Source organism: Heteronotia binoei, chromosome 5, assembly GCF_032191835.1.
Source record: "Heteronotia binoei isolate CCM8104 ecotype False Entrance Well chromosome 5, APGP_CSIRO_Hbin_v1, whole genome shotgun sequence".
In the NCBI taxonomy this organism is placed as follows: domain Eukaryota; kingdom Metazoa; phylum Chordata; class Lepidosauria; order Squamata; family Gekkonidae; genus Heteronotia; species Heteronotia binoei.
In genome coordinates this window covers 9,028,891-9,044,314 of record NC_083227.1, presented here as the reverse complement: position 1 = coordinate 9,044,314, position 15,424 = coordinate 9,028,891, and the positions used below count along the sequence as shown (strand labels likewise).

General features: G+C 50.1%; 2 protein-coding genes across 2 annotated transcripts; both read left to right on the top strand.

Moving 5' to 3' along the window:
- The first annotated feature begins 584 nt into the window (after window positions 1-584).
- LOC132571656 (zinc finger protein 232-like) lies at window positions 585-5,182 on the top strand. Its single transcript, XM_060238450.1, has 3 exons — window positions 585-653; window positions 4,350-4,801; window positions 5,021-5,182. The coding sequence occupies exons 2-3, from the start codon at window positions 4,379-4,381 to the stop codon at window positions 5,180-5,182; spliced, it is 585 nt and encodes a 194-aa protein (XP_060094433.1). The 5' UTR covers window positions 585-653; window positions 4,350-4,378.
- Window positions 5,183-13,037: 7,855 nt separating this feature from the next.
- Window positions 13,038-15,203, top strand: LOC132571655 (oocyte zinc finger protein XlCOF6-like; the record flags this gene model as incomplete). The annotated part of the gene is made up of 1 exon (XM_060238449.1): window positions 13,038-15,203. A coding segment is annotated over exon 1 (2,166 nt), but the record flags the coding sequence as incomplete, so codon positions are not given.
- Window positions 15,204-15,424: the final 221 nt, after the last annotated feature.

Below are 15,424 nucleotides of genomic sequence, written 5' to 3'. Positions count from 1 at the left end.
ATCCCCCCTTATCGGCAGGGATAATCCAAGGAGGCGGTCCTTCGCCTTCAGCCCCCTGGCTACCCCCCACCAGCTGTGCACCCACCCTGCCTGACTCCACAGTGGCTTTCAGCATTTCCCTGGACTTGCAAGGAGGGGCCAGGAGACCCAAAGAGGATTTCTCTCCAGGGGGGCAACAGAAATCCTAAGTGGCCTATTTAAAGAAGAGCCAGATCTCATCATCACTAACCCCCTCTTTCTCTCTCCCCCTCCCCCATTTGAGTTTTAGGGTCCTTATTCTAGGAGGGGGGCGACTAAGGAGGGGGGGGCCCAGCTGCAGCCTCCTTTTTCTGAGCACCCCGGGAGGAGCAACCCGTGCAGCACTGTAGAGTTACTCCCCAACAGCCCCATCGAGCACCATAAGGCGTGGCTGACGGCAGCCTAGAGGAAACTCCTCCGGGACACGTTTCTCCTTCCTCTGCAGCACGGAAAGGGTTAAAACCGGCCTGCTGCTCGCTAGAGCGGCCGAGCAAGGAGAGGGAGGGGCTTTTCCCGGGGGAGGGGTTTGTTTTTGCAGGGCGAAGGAGGACTGGGGGGAGGGGGGCTGTGCAGAGGAGCGGCAGGAGGAAGGAAAAGCCTTGCAGCAGCCGGACCCTTGCAAAGTTCACTTGGAAGTAAGTCTTGGAGGGGCGGAGGGATAAGCTTTTAGATCTTGGGATGGAGGGAGGGAGGGAGGGAGGGAGGTGGGGATAACCGCAAGCCAGGGTTGGCCTCCTCCCTCCCGTGCAGCCATTTTCTCCCAGGGAACTGATCTCTGTCCCTTGGAGGTGGGTTCTAATTCTGGGAGAACTTCAAGCCCCCCGTCTGGAGGTTACGAAACGAGAGGTTCATCATGGAAACAGCTGAAGGCGATATAATCAGCTACTGCGGATACATTGCTAACACGTTTCACCGCAGCTCCAAATATTATTTCTTAGGCTCAGTAATCCATCGATCAGTCCCCAGCTCTTTCATGGGTCTATCCGTTGCACAGGTCACAATATACCGTGTCCTCAATGTCTCTTAAAGGGCAAGCGAAAAGAGCTTGTGCTGATCTTGTTATTTCTTGAATCAAGTGCTTGCAAAAAAAATAATAATAATACTTCCCAATTTCATATGTCGATTCCAGTGCAAAGTGGGAGCCTTGTGAGGACGGCCGGGATCAATTCCTCAGGGGTTTCTTTGGCACTGTAGGAAACTTTTGTTGCTTATTTCTTCAGGGTAGTTGATTCTTTTGGCTTCAGCCACCGAAAGGCTGGTAACTCTGCGAGGCGCCAGTTTTGCTCAGCGGAGTTTATGGGGCAGCAGCGATAATCCGTTTCTTCCAAAGAAAGAAAAGTCGAATGTATGAAACTGACGTTCTCTTGCTGGTCCTTTTCATTCTGCAAACCAACAACCCAAGCAGGCCTACTGGGGAGTGGGGTGAGTTAAGAAAGGGGTGTGGGCTGGTGGAAAGGGAAATCCAGACTGCACTGGAATGGGCTGCAGCTCCATCCTAAGGCCCTGATGTTGGTCCACACCGGCATCCAAAGGCCCCATCCCCAGCAGAGGGGAGGAACATTTTAGAGCAGGGGTGGCCAACGGTAGCTCTCCAGATGTTTTTTTGCCGACAACTCCCATCAGCCCCAGCCAGCATGGCCAATGGCTGGGGCTGATGGGAGTTGTAGGGGGGGGGGGAATCTGGAGAGCTACCGTTGGCCACCCCTGTTTTAGAGAACTCTGTGGGCCAAGGTGCAGAGACCTAGCAACACCACCAACGCCCCCCCCCCCAAACACATCATAACTTGAGCAGCCCCATTAAGCCGCATAACGCCTGGCTCCAGGACATATTTCGTTTTCCTCAGTGACACTGAAAGAATTAAACCCGCCAAGCTGCTTGCTAGAAAGGCCAAGGAAAAAGGAGGGCAAAGAAGAGGAAGGGGCTTTTCCTGGGAGAGGGGTTTGCATTTGCAGGGCGAAGGAGGACTGGGGGGGGAAATAAACTTTTATATCTAGGGAGGGAGGGAGTCGGGGATCATGCTGAGCCATGGCTTTCCGAGGTTGGCCACCTCCCTCCCGTGCAGTCATTTTCTCCCAGGGAACTGATCCTTGAGGTGGAGGTGGGTTCTAATTCTGGGAGAACTTCAGGATGTCACAAACGGAGAAATTCACAGAAACCGCTAAAGCCACCATAATCAACTACCGCGAATAGCTAGCAGATTTTACCAACATTTCAAATATTATTTCATGTAATCAATAACCAATCAATACACACACAGTCCACATCTCTTTCTTGCGTTTCTCCATGGCACAGTCCCTCCAACAGTTTGTTGGGAGGAGGGGGGGAGATAATCCGTGTCTTTCAGTACAGGAGACGTTAAATGTATGAAACTGGTATTCTCTCGCTGGTCATTTTCATTCTACAAACCAACCACCCAGCCAACAAAAGCAGGCCTTTGGAAGAGTGGGTCGAATTAGGAAGGCGTGGGGGCAGGGAAGCCCGGCCTGCACTGGAACCCTAGTATGGGGCCATGCAGGTATCTAAGGCCACCCCCCCCCCCCAACAGAGGGGAGGAATATTTTAAAGAACTTTGTTGCCAAGGTGCAGAGAGCCTAGCAACATCACCAATGCCCCCCAAATCACAGAACAACTTACCCTGACAGGTAAGAGAGGAGAGGAGCTAGCTGATGTGGTCACACCCCCAATATACCTAAGGCCAAGAGGAAGAAATGGCACGCAAGCATCCATCCCTGTGAGGAAGATGGCATGTAAACACACAGTGTTCCCTCTAAGCAGTGTTCCCTCTAAGCTATGTTAGCGTGAGCTAGCTCACAGATTTTTAGCCTCCAGCTCACACATTTTGTAGCGGAGCCCCGTGGCGCAGAGTGGTAAAGCTGCAGTACTGCAGTCAGAACCCTCTGCTCATGACCTGAGTTCGAGTCCAGCGGAAGCTGGTTCTGGTAGTTGGCTCCAGGTTGACCTTCCATCCTTCCAAGGTCAGTAAAATGAGTCCCCAGCTTGCTGGGGGGAAAGTGTAATGACCGGGGAAGGCGATGGCAAACCACCCCGTAAAAGCAGCATCACCCCAGAGTCGAAAACGACTGGTGCTTGCACAGGGGACCGTTCCTTTCACACATTTTTGTCTCCGCTCAGGAAGAATGGCCCCAGAGCAAACTAATTTATGCAGTAGCTCACGGACTAGAATTTTTGCTCACAAGACTCTGCAGCTTAGAGGGAACGTTGCTCCAGGGATGTGGGTTCGAGTAGTCGCCTGCTTCATTAATTTGAAAAGTGGACGCACAGGGAAAGAACACACCTGCTCCAAATGTAACACAGTGCCAGATTCTCCCTCCTGCGCTGGGATTAGGGTGGGAGGAAGGGCATCCTTTTGCCAGGCAAGAGAGGAAGATGAAGAAGAAGAAGATATTGGATTTATATCCCGCCCTCCACTCCGAAGAGTCTCAGAGCGGCTCACAATCTCCTTTCCCTTCCTCCCCCACAACAGACACCCTGTGAGGTGGGTGGGGCTGGAGAGGGCTCTCACAGCAGCTGCCCTTTCAAGGACAACCTCTGCCAGAGCTATGGCGGACCCAAGGCCATTCCAGCAGGTGCAAGTGGAGGAGTGGGGAATCAAACCCGGTTCTCCCAGATAAGAGTCCGCACGCTTAACCATTACGCCAAACTGGCTCTCCAGACCCCACTGACAGCACAATAGGGAGAAACACTAAGGTATGGTCCCAGGAGGGCGTGGGTTCAGATCTCGCTAAGGGGGATGCCAACAAGAATACATGTCTGCCTTTTGGGGTCAGAAGGCCCAGAAAGGAGTCCCAGACGGTATCAAATATGATGAATCATTCAGGCTGATTAGCTTGCCAGAATGTTAAAAAATTTGGCTGGTCACCGCCCCCCCCCCCCATCTCCAGCAGGGCACCAGTGAGGCGCTTCAGTAGCCACACAGTGTTGTTCATGGTCTTTGCGTAGGCTTTTTTCAAATAGTCTGGGCTCTGGAAAATGATCCTATCAGGGTGAGCTGGAATACAGGGCCAGGAGAAAACTGATAATTCTCTGGATGGAGCGGTGGTATATTCCAGGGGTGGCCAATGGTAGCTCTCCAGATGTTTTTTGCCTACAACTCCCATCAGCCCCAGCCATTGGCCAAGCTGGCTGGGGCTGATGGGAGTTGTAGGCAAAAAAACATCTGGAGAGCTACCGTTGGCCACCCCTGGTGTGTTCCATGCTTTTTTTTGAAGGGGGTAGGAGTGGGGGTTGTATTTATACGTGTGTGTTTGCGTATGTGTATTTTCCTTTTGACATGCAGTTGTCTGTTTCTCAACGTCCCTGATTTCACCAGTAGAGGAGACCCAAGAGAAGGGGAAGGAGATGGAAGAGCAGGACCCAGGAGGATCTGGAATTGGCAAGAGAGCAAGGAAAAGCCCCCATCCCATCCAACCTGGAAGTGGTGTGGAATTCTGGGAAAGGGCTGTGCCAGAGGTCCTGGCTAAGAACACCCTGACCTCAGAAGTATGTTGCCAACGTTTCCGGCAGTTCCGCTACCATGAGGCCGATGGGGCCCGAGAGGTTTGCAGCCAGCTGCATGGACTTTGCAGCCAGTGGCTGAAGCCGGAGAGGCACACCAAGAAGCAGATCCTGGACCTGGTGATCCTGGAGCAGTTCCTGACTCTCCTGCCCCAGGAAGTGCAGTGCTGGGTCAGAGGATGTGGGCCGGAGACCAGTTCCCAGGCGGTGGCCCTGGCCGAAGGTTTCCTCCTGAGTCAGGCAGAGGAGAAGAGGCAGGCAGAACAGGTGAGGGGATTCTCTCCAGGTATGTCCAATTCAAGCAACAATATTTAGTCCTCTGCCAGATAATTGCCCAGAGCCTCTTCTGCTAGAGAATTTCTGACCCCTGTAGATAACTCACCAAATCTGCTGATAGGAAAGTGCAGAGTCTGGGAGTGGGGCAGGATCCCTTCCTTGGTCTCTTTTCTCCTCCATCTCTTCCCCTCTCCCTTGCTATTGTTTCAGATGTGGGGACCATCTTTGAAAATGGAAGCTGCAATCTCTGAAGAAGAAGAAGGAGCTTCCTTGGAGCAGGGGCAGAGGGTGCAGGCGGTGGAGCATGCCCAAGATGCCCTCTCCCATGGTAAAGACTCATTGTGCCTTGATGCAATTGGGGGCAGCCTGTGAATGTGATGGGTAGAGAGTTCGGGTCAGGAGGAAAAATACATATTTCTACAGACAACATACTTTGTGGCACTCAATGTCCACTAACTGTGATGCCCCTAAAAAGAGATTAGACAAATTCCTGGAGGTCAATTTCTCCCATTAACTAAAAAAATCATATCTCGCCTTCCTTCCATCAAAGATCCCAAGTTGCTTGGGAACAGGGGGAAGGTAGAGAAACCTCAGCAGAGCGATTCAGTCTCATGGGGCAGCAGAGCTCTGAAAACTATTTCCTAGGGGCCAATACCCATGGGGATATTTGCTTTCTGTACCTGTGCTAGAAGGGTCATTCTGATGTGGGCTGCAGGGGATGGAGTAGGGATGGCAGGCTATGGGGCCCAGCACTCCCAGGCGCTTTGGGGAGGGTCTTAGAGTGGGGCTTGGGACAGATGTGATTTCATGTTGAAGTTGGATCTGGCTGAAAACCTGGTTGTGAAGTTAACATGCCCAGAGACGCTCTGAAAACTCATTCATATGACCCTCATGTCTCCAGAACTGCTCAAGTCACGTCTGGTAAAAGGTGACGGTGAGGTTTCATGCTATTGCAGTTCCACTCCCCACGCCCTTTCCCTCCCTTCAGAACAAACCCAAGTCTCTCAGAAGTCTGAACTATGTTGGCAGCATTTATAATCCCTGAGGTTCATAGGTCCCTGGTGCTTCTCTTCTGCAGGGTTGCCACTTTCAGGAAAGTCAGGGAAATGGAAATTGGCCAGGAGGATTTGTCTGAAGTCAGGGAAAGTCAGAGAAATTGTGATTAAAATATATTCAAGCAGTGGATTTTTGACCTGCTGCTGGAAGAGCATGATCTGTTCTTGTGGCAACTGGAATAGAGAAGTAGTAGAATACAAGTGAAACTTAATGATTCCCTTTCCCAGCTCCACCTTTTTCTCCACCCCCCCCCCCCCCCCGCAACCAGCCTAATGTGTTTGCTGAGCTCTCGCCCTGCATGATTTCCCAGGTCTGCCTGTAGCATTTGCAAAGCAAGGCTAGTTTAAACATTTGGCAATATACAAACTTTAGACATCTGTTTTCGTCCCTACCTGCTAGTACTGCATTTAACTTATACATAAAAATAAGCATGTTTTTGGGTCATGCTTGTGTCTGGAATGGACATCTTGTCTCCTGCTAAAATCCAGCACAGAGTTGCAAATGAGTTTTGCCACTGTTAGATTTCACAGACAACTAGTACTTTCTGCTCTGCACCATGCAAAGAAAATTTTGCAAACGTGATTGCTTGTCCCTGCTGGAGTTTACAGAGTACCGGCTCTCTCACCCTCTTTCCTGACTTCTCCCATGCATAAGGGTTGCAAATGAGGGTTGTCTGCTTCTCTAGATTGCAGAAACTCTACCTCCTTTCTTGCTGCTGATATGCTCATTACACTTTCTGAAACCAGAAAGTGAAAGAGAAACTTTCCCAGCTTTGAGAAAGTTCTGACATGTTAGCATTCAGAGTTTACCTGAATTGAAGTTTGTCTCTTGGTATGATTTTTGGTTTAATTGCAAAACAGATGTTCCTGCAGTTTATGTTGAAAGAAGCTGATATTAAATCTCTTACTTTGACAGATATTTTTGCAGTTGAGAGTGGAACATTTAATTAAGCCTTGCATTAACGCAACATGACCTATTCATTTTTTAGCTTGTGGTTATATTTGAATGACTGGGGAAGGCAATGGCAAACCACCCCGTAAAATGTCTGCCATGAAAATGTCGTGAAAGCAACGTCGCACCAGAGTCGAAAACGACTGGTGCTTGCACAGGGGACCTTTCCTTTCCTATATTTGAATGGTGGTCAGGGAAATTGACAAATGTTGGTCAGGGAAATGAAAAATAACATTTTAGTGGCAACCCTGCTCTGCCTTTCCTGGAACTTAGTGAAAAGTGTTTATAAATGTGTTGAGTGTACACAGGGCAAGGTTTCACTCCCCTGGGAAGAAGGGGTGTGAAGCAGGGGACAAAGAAACAAACACCCTTCCTTACTCAGGGAACTGAATTTTGCAGGGAACTGCCTTGTCTCAGGAATAGGCAGTGAAGAGATGCTGTTGAACTATCATCGTTTCCGAGGTGTGAAAACAGCCGCTGCACCTGCAGTTCAGGTAGGCGAGATGAATGGGGTGGGGTGGAGGGACAACGAGAGATCCTTTGAATGCTGTTCCTTTTACCCATCCCAAGCCTTACTTTCTGTACCTTCTCAGACGACTCCCTTCCAGGGTGAGATCTCTGAAGAGGAGAGGATCTTATCAAAGATTTCAGGTTTTCACGGCTGGTAACATCATTAGGGTTTGTAGAATCTTTCGGGCTCAAGTGCCGTGTTCTACTGGAGAAAGTTTTCCTTCCATACGTTTCGTTCTCAGCTGCGGAGAACATCATCAGTGGCGTTGCAGCCGGAGCAGGCGCTCTGACCTTCTGTGCACAAAAAGAAGGTCAGAGCGCCTGCTCCGGCTGCAACGCCACTGAGGATGTTCTCCGCAGCTGAGAACGAAACGTCTGGGAGGAAAACTTTCTCCAGTAGAACACGGCACTTGAGCCCGAAAGATTCTACATGCCCTAAGAAGAGGATCTTCTTGTTCTTTCAGGGTCCCTTTTCCTTTGAGGAGGTGTCCGTCTCTTTCACGGAGGCAGAGTGGGCCCTGCTGGATCCGGGACAAAGAGCTCTGTACAGGGAAGTCATGCTGGAGAACTATGGGAACGTGGCCTCTCTGGGTAAGGATCTTTCCTAGGTGCCAAAGGTGCAACTCGCTGCCATTGCGAGAAAGAATGAATCCAAATATTGAATAGCAATACGCCATTTTGAGGCCTGTCCTGCTACTTGTGTGTGGGGTGGGGCTGTGGCTCCTTGGCAGAGCATTTCCTTGGCATGCAAAAGGTTCAATCCCATCATCTCCAGAGAAAAGAATCAGGTAGGAAGTGAAATGAAAGACTCTGTCTGAGATGCTGGAGAACGGATGCTCGACTGAGGAGATAATACCGACTCCAAGGGACCAAGGGTCGGATTCGGTATAAAGAAACTTCACATGTTCATAGAATCGTAGAATTGGAACTGACCTCCAGTGTCATCTAATTCAGTTCCCTGCAAAAATGCCCTTGCTGCATGCCTGGAAAGGAAAGGTCCCCTGTGCAAGCACCAGTCGTTTCCGACTCTGGGGTGATGTTGCTTTCACAACGTTTTCACGGCAGACTTTTTGTGGGGTGGTTTGCCATTGCCTTCCCCAGCCTTTTACACTTTCCCCCCAACAAGCTGGGGACTCATTTTACCGACCCCGGAAGGATGGGAGGCTGAGTCAACCTTGGGCCGGCTACCTGAACCCAGCTTCAGCCGGAATCGAACGCAGGTCGTGAGCAGAGTTCAGATGACAGTACATGTCTAGAAGATGGCAAAAAAAGCCCTTTGAGAACTCTGATAAACGGTTCTGGATGAAGTTGCTTCCTGACCCCAAAGTGGCAATCACACTTCCTTGGGCGTGTAGGAACGGGGCATGAGAACTAAGCACCGATGCAACCCTTCCTGCCCTCTTTCCCATGATCTGTCTAAGTTCACAGAATCAATATCATTACCAGATGGCCATCTGCCAGAATAATAGGATCACAGAGTGGGAAGGAGCCATAGAGAAGAAGAAGATATTAGATTTATATCCCGCCCTCCACTCCGAAGAGTCTCGGAGTGGCTCACAATCTCCTTTACCTTCCTCCCCCACAACAGACACCCTGTGAGGTGGGTGGGGCTGAGAAGGCTCTCCCAGCAGCTGCCCTTTCGAGGACAGAGTCTCAGAGTGGCTCACAATCTCCTTTCCCTTCCTCCCCCACAACAAACACCCTGTGAGGTGGGTGGGGCTGGAGAGAGCTCTCCCAGCAGCTCCCCTTTCAAAACCAGAGGCTCATAGTGGCCCACAATCTCCTTTCCCTTCCTCCCCACAGCAAACACCCTGTGAGGTGGGTGGGGCTGGAGAGGGCTCTCACAGCAGCTGCCCTTTCAAGGACAGAGGCTCAGAGCGGCCTACAATCTCCTTTCCCTTCCTCCCCCACGACAGACACCCTGTGAGGTGGGTGGGGCTGGAGAGGGCTCTCACAGCAGCTGCCCTTTCAAGGACAAAGGCTCAGAGCGGCCTACAATCTCCTTTCCCTTCTTCCCCCACAACAGACACCCTGTGAGGTGGGTGGGGCTGGAGAGGGCTCTCACAGCAGCTGCCCTTTCAAGGACAGAGGCTCAGAGCGGCCTGCAATCTCCTTTCCCTCCCTCCCCCACAACAGACGCCCTGTGAGGTGGATGGGGTTGAGAGGGCTCGCACAGCAGAAGCCCTTTCAAGGACAGAGGCTCAGAGTGGCTCACAATCTCCTTTACCTTCCTCCCGCACAACAGACACCCTGTGAGGTGGGTGGGGCTGGAGAGGGCTCTCACAGCAGAAGCCCTTTCAAGGACAGAGGCTCGGAGTGGCTCACAATCTCCTTTACCTTCCTCCCCCACAACAGACACCCTTTGAGGTGGGTGGGGCTGAGAAGGCTCTCCCAGCAGCTGCCCTTTCAAGGACAGAGTCTCAGAGCGGCTCATAATCTTCTTTCCCTTCCTCCCCCACAACAGACACCCTGTGAGGTGGGTGGGGCTTCAGAGAGCTCTCCCAGCAGCTGCCCTTTCAAGGCCAGAGGCTCATAGTGGCCCACAATCTCCTTTCCCTTCCTCCCCCACAACAAACACCCTGTGAGGTGGGTGGGGCTGGAGAGGGCTCTCACAGCAGCTGCCCTTTCAAGGACAAAGGCTCAGAGCGGCCTGCAATCTCCTTTCCCTCCCTCCCCCACAACAGACGCCCTGTGAGGTGGATGGGGTTGAGAGGGCTCGCACAGCAGAAGCCCTTTCAAGGACAGAGGCTCAGAGTGGCTCACAATCTCCTTTACCTTCCCCCCCCAAACAGACACCCTGTGAGGTGGGTGGGGCTGGAGCGGGCTCTCACAGCAGCTGCCCTTTCAAGGACAGAGGCTCAGAGCGGCCTGCAATCTCCTTTCCCTCCCTCCCCCACAACAGACGCCCTGTGAGGTGGATGGGGTTGAGAGGGCTCGCACAGCAGAAGCCCTTTCAAGGACAGAGGCTCAGAGCGGCCTACAGTCTCCTTTATCTTCCTCCCCCACAACAGACACCCTGTGAAGTGGTGAGGCTGAGAGGGCTCTCACAGCAGCTGCCCTTTCAAGGACAACCTCTGCCAGTGCTATGGCTGACCCAAGGCCATTCCAGCAGGTGCAAATGGAGGAGGGGGGAATCAAACCCGGTTCTCCCAGACAAGAGAGCTATGGCTGACCCAAGGCCATTCCAGCAGGTGCAAGTGGAGGAGTGGGGAATGAAACCCGGTTCTCCCAGATAAGAGTCCACACACTTAACCACTACACCCAACTGGCTCTCCAACCCCATGCTCAATGCAGAATCAGAGGCCATGTAGTCCAACCCCTGCTCAATGCAGAATCAGCTTACAGTATCTCTGACAGGTGTTTCTCCGGCCACTGCTAAAAGACTGCCAGGGGCGAGGGGGATGACCTCTTCCCTAGGTAGCTGATTCCACAGTAGAACCGCTCTTACTATGAAAAGTGTTTCCTAATATCCAGCTGGTAGCTTGCTGCCCTTAATGCAATCCCATCATTGCAAGTCACCTCCAAAAAAGGAGCGCTCCCCACCTCCAGAGGAAGGTCCGGGTTCAACCCCCAGAATCTTCAGTGAAAAAGGAACAGGTAGGAGTTGATTGAAAAACATCTGCCTGAAACCCTAAAACACTGCTGCTGGACTGAGGATACTGACTTCAATGGACCAAGGCTGTGAGTCGGTATAAGGCAGCTTCAGGTGGGTGCTCTTGGAGAAGACCAGCTGGGGCCAGTGTTGTGTGTATCCCTCAGGCCAGAGAAAGTATCCTGGTGGGGTTGAGAGGCCCTCAGAAAGACTCTGGAACGGCCAGATCCTCATTTCTCTGTTGTCAGCCTTTCTCAGACACCCTTCCCCCCTTGATAGAATTACAAACATCTGCTCTGCCTGTGAGCTGGAAATGACCCTGTCAAGGGCATAAAACCTGGGTCCCCCTGGGTTAGTGCTATTTGTACGCGAGCCACACCCTGTTCAGTGGGGGCCTGAGTAGAATACATACAAGTAAACAAGTATATATTTTAAAACATATATAAACCTTTATTAAAGACTTAAAACTAAGATGTCACAAAACAGCACAGTCCCTGCAGTTCAGCAACAGGGAAGCAAGAAGAGCTAGCTGTTCTAAGATATGAAATACTTAGATGGCACCTCTCATTGCAGCATAAGATTTCCAGCTGTAGCCTAAGTCACCCTAGCTAGAACTGTTCATCATGATGCAGCAAGAAAACATCAAGGCCTACTATGCCCTGAGGATAGCCTGGCTTCCCTCTCATCTATACCTGTATTATACTTTATACCTTCGTATGGTCAGGTGGTCCTAATGACGCAATCAAGGGTCCTCCTTGATGGAATTTTCTAGAAGATCTCAGCAGCATCCTGATCCTGTCACTCTCCGGGGAAGGACGGTAGCTCAGTGGTAGAGCATCTGTTTGGGAAGCAGAAGGTCCCAAGTTCAATCCCCGGCATCTCCAAAAAAGGGTCCAGGCAAATAGGTGTGAAAAACCTCAGCTTGAGACCCTGGAGAGCCGCTGCCAGTCTGAGAAGACAATACTGACTTTGATGGACCAAAGGTCTGATTCAGTATAAGGCAGCTTCATATGTTCATATATGTCCTATTTGGAGAACTGGAGACAGGTTCTCATGATTAATCAATGACCACATTCTGGGATATGGCCTTGAAAAAGATGATGATGTTATCTGCAGGGAGGCTGAAATTATGATCACCCATGAGTCACAGCAGGCCATTTAGTAATCCCTGTAACCCTTGGGGGAACAAGGGCTCTTTGCCTCACAGATCCTTTCCCCTTATCCTGGATCAGATTCTGGGTTTCCATCTTGACCATGGTGCCATCCTTCCAGAAGAATTTTTAGTCTTCCATTTGTTTCTTTCCATATGTAAGAATGTTCACTTCCCCCCTATTTGTATCCCTCTCTTTCTGCAAAAGAAACCAGAAGTAAAAGAGAAACTATGGTGGAGACAGAGAACAGCCTTGCATTTGAAGAAAGACTGGAGAGTTCATCTAGAGGATCACAAGACATTATTTCCTTCCCAAATGAGCTGGCTGAGAGTGAGTATCCATCATTGTTATGTCAGGGAAACAGGCCAGGAATAACCATAGGGGATTCCTGATTAACTTCTGAGCAACATTTGGTTTGGTACAATCCAACAGGCCACTGGGTAAGGAGGGAGGGAGGCCTTCTGGGAGCCTGAAATCTCAGAAGCTCCTTCTGGGCAACAGTTCACCTGAGGTTCTTTGCAGGTGGAGGAGGCATCCTTAAATACGAGATATTCTTGGGGAAAGGAAAATGTATGGTTAAGATCAGCCAAACTGAGGTCCATCAGTGGCTAATAGCCACAGTGTATTGTCGGCACTCTCTGTCTGGGGCAATAATGCTCTGTATTCTTGGTGCTTGGAGGGGGCACAGTGGGAGAGCTTCTAGTGTCCTGGCCCCTCCTGATGGCTGCTGGTTATTTTGGCCACTGTGTGACACAGAGTGTTGGACTGGAAGGGCCATTGGCCTGATCCAACATGGCTTCTCTTGTGTTCTTAGGAGGCCAAAGGGCTGTCAGTCTGTTCCTTCTGTAATCATATAGATGTTGTTGGATCTTTCCAGCCTTCCCAAGTGCTAACAGCATCTTTCTCTCTCTTTATTCCACCAGAGGATGATCAGAGGAATGAGGACGGTGAGGAACTTCATCAGCACATGCCAGATAGAATTAACAATGAAGACTTGAACGAAAATGTCAGGAATCAGGACATACCTAAGAAAAAAAAAGATGGTGGAATCATTGAGAAGTGTGATGAAAGAAAGCGGAATGTACATGTTCCAAAGCACAGGAAAATGAAAGCAAGTAAATCCATGCAGTGTGGACAATATTTCAGAAAGAGATCACAGCTTCTTGTGCACCAAAGAATACACAGAAAGGAGAAACTTTCTGCATACTCAGGGGTGAGAAATAAATTCAGTCAGAGAAACACTCTTCAACTGCACCAAAAAACCCACAAAGGGGAGAAGCCTTTTGAGAGCTCAGAGTGCAGAAAGAAATTCAGTCAGAGGGGCAATCTTCAACATCATCAGAGAACCCACACAGGGGAGAAACCTTCTGAATGCTCAGAGAGCGGAAAGAGAATCAGTCAGAGTGGCAGTCTACAGTTGCATCGCAGAACCCACACAGGGGAGAAACCATTTGAATGCTCAGAGTGTGGGAAGAGATTCAATACGAGTAGCAATCTTAAACAGCATCAGAGAACCCACACAGGGGAGAAGCCTTTTGAATGCTTAGATTGTGGAAAGAGATTCAGTTGGACTGGCAATCTTCAGCTGCACCGCAGAACCCACACAGGGGAGAAATCTTTTGAATGCTCAGAGTGTGGAAAGAGATTCAGTCGGAGTGGCAGTCTTCAGTTGCATCACAGAAACCACACAGGGGAGAAACCTTTTCAATGCTCAGAGTGTGGAAAGAGATTCAGTACAAGTGGCAGTCTTCAGTTGCATTGCAGAACCCACACAGGGGAGAAACCATTTGAATGCCCAGAGTGTGGAAAGAGATTCAGTCACAGTGGCCATCTTCAAAGGCATCAGCGAATCCACACAGGGGAGAAACCTTTTGAATGCTTAGAGTGTGGAAAGAGATTCAGTTGGACTGGCAATCTTCAGCTGCATCGCAGAACCCACACAGGAGAGAAACCTTTTGAATGCTCAGAGTGTGGAAAGAGATTCAGTCGGAGTGGCCATCTTCAAAAGCATCAGCGAACACACAGAAGGGAGAAACCGTTTGAATGCTCGGAGTGTGGAAAGAAATTCAGTACGAGAGTCAATCTTGAACTCCATCAGAGAACCCACAGAGGGGAGAAACCTTTTGAATGCTCAAAGTGTGGAAAGACATTCAGTACGAATGTCAATCTTGAACTCCATCAGAGAACCCACACAGGGGAGAAAACTTTTGAATGCTCAGAGTGTGGGAAGGGATTCAGTACGAGTAGCAATCTTATACAGCATCAGAGAACCCACACGGGGGAGAAACCTTTTGAATGCTTAGATTGTGGAAAGAGATTCAGTTGGACTGGCGGTCTTCTGCTGCATCGCAGAACCCACACAGGGGAGAAACCTTTTGAATGCTCAGTGTGTGGAAAGAGATTCAGTCAGAGTGGCCATCTTCAAAAGCATCAGCGAACCCACACAGGAGAGAAACCTTTTGAATGCTTAGAGTGTGGAAAGAGATTCAGTTGGACTGGCAATTTTCAGCTGCATTGCAGAACCCACACAGGGGAGAAACCTTTTGAATGCTCAGAGTGTGGAAAGAGATTCAGTACGAGTGGCCAACTTCAAAGGCATCAGCAAACCCACACAGGGGAGAAACCTTTTGAATGCTTAGAGTGTGGAAAGAGATTCAGTCGGAGTGGCAATCTTCAAAGGCATCAGAAAGGCCACAATGGGGAGAAACCTTTTGAATGCTCAGAGTGTGGGAAGAGATTTAGTCATAGTGGCAATCTTCAAGAGCATCAGAGAACGCACACAGGGGTGAAGTCTTTTGAATGCTCAGCGTGCGGAAAGAGATTCAGTCGGAGTGGCCATCTTCAAAAGCATCAGCGAACCCACACAGGGGAGAAACCTTTTGAATGCTTAGAGTGTGGAAAGAGATTCAGTTGGACTGGCAATCTTCAGCTGCATCGCAGAACCCACACAGGGGAGAAACCTTTTGAATGCTCAGAGTGTGGAAAGAAATTCAGTACGAGTGACCAACTTCAAAAGCATCAGCGAACCCACACAGGGGAGAAACCTTTTGAATGCTCAGAGTGTAGAAAGAGATTCAGTACGAGTGACCAACTTCAAAAGCATCACCGAACCCACACAGGGGAGAAACCTTTTGAATGCTCAGTGTGTGGAAAGAGATTCAGTTGGAATGGCAATCTTCAAAGGCATCAGAGAACGCACACAGGGGAGAAGCCTTTTGAATGCTCAGTGTGGAAAGAGATTCAGTCAGAGTGGCCATCTTCGAAAGCATCAGCGAATCTGCACAAGGGAGAATCCTTTTGAATGCTCAGAGTGTGGAAAGGGATTCAGGGAGAGAAGGGAGTCTTCAAGAGCAT

Coding starts and splice junctions, on each gene's coding strand:
- LOC132571656 (XM_060238450.1), top strand. CDS start 4,379: ATGGAAGAGCAGGACCCAGGAGGATCTGGAATTGGCAAGAGAGCAAGG. Junction 4,802..5,020: donor AGAAGAGGCAGGCAGAACAG/GTGAGGGGATTC, acceptor CTATTGTTTCAG/ATGTGGGGACCATCTTTGAA.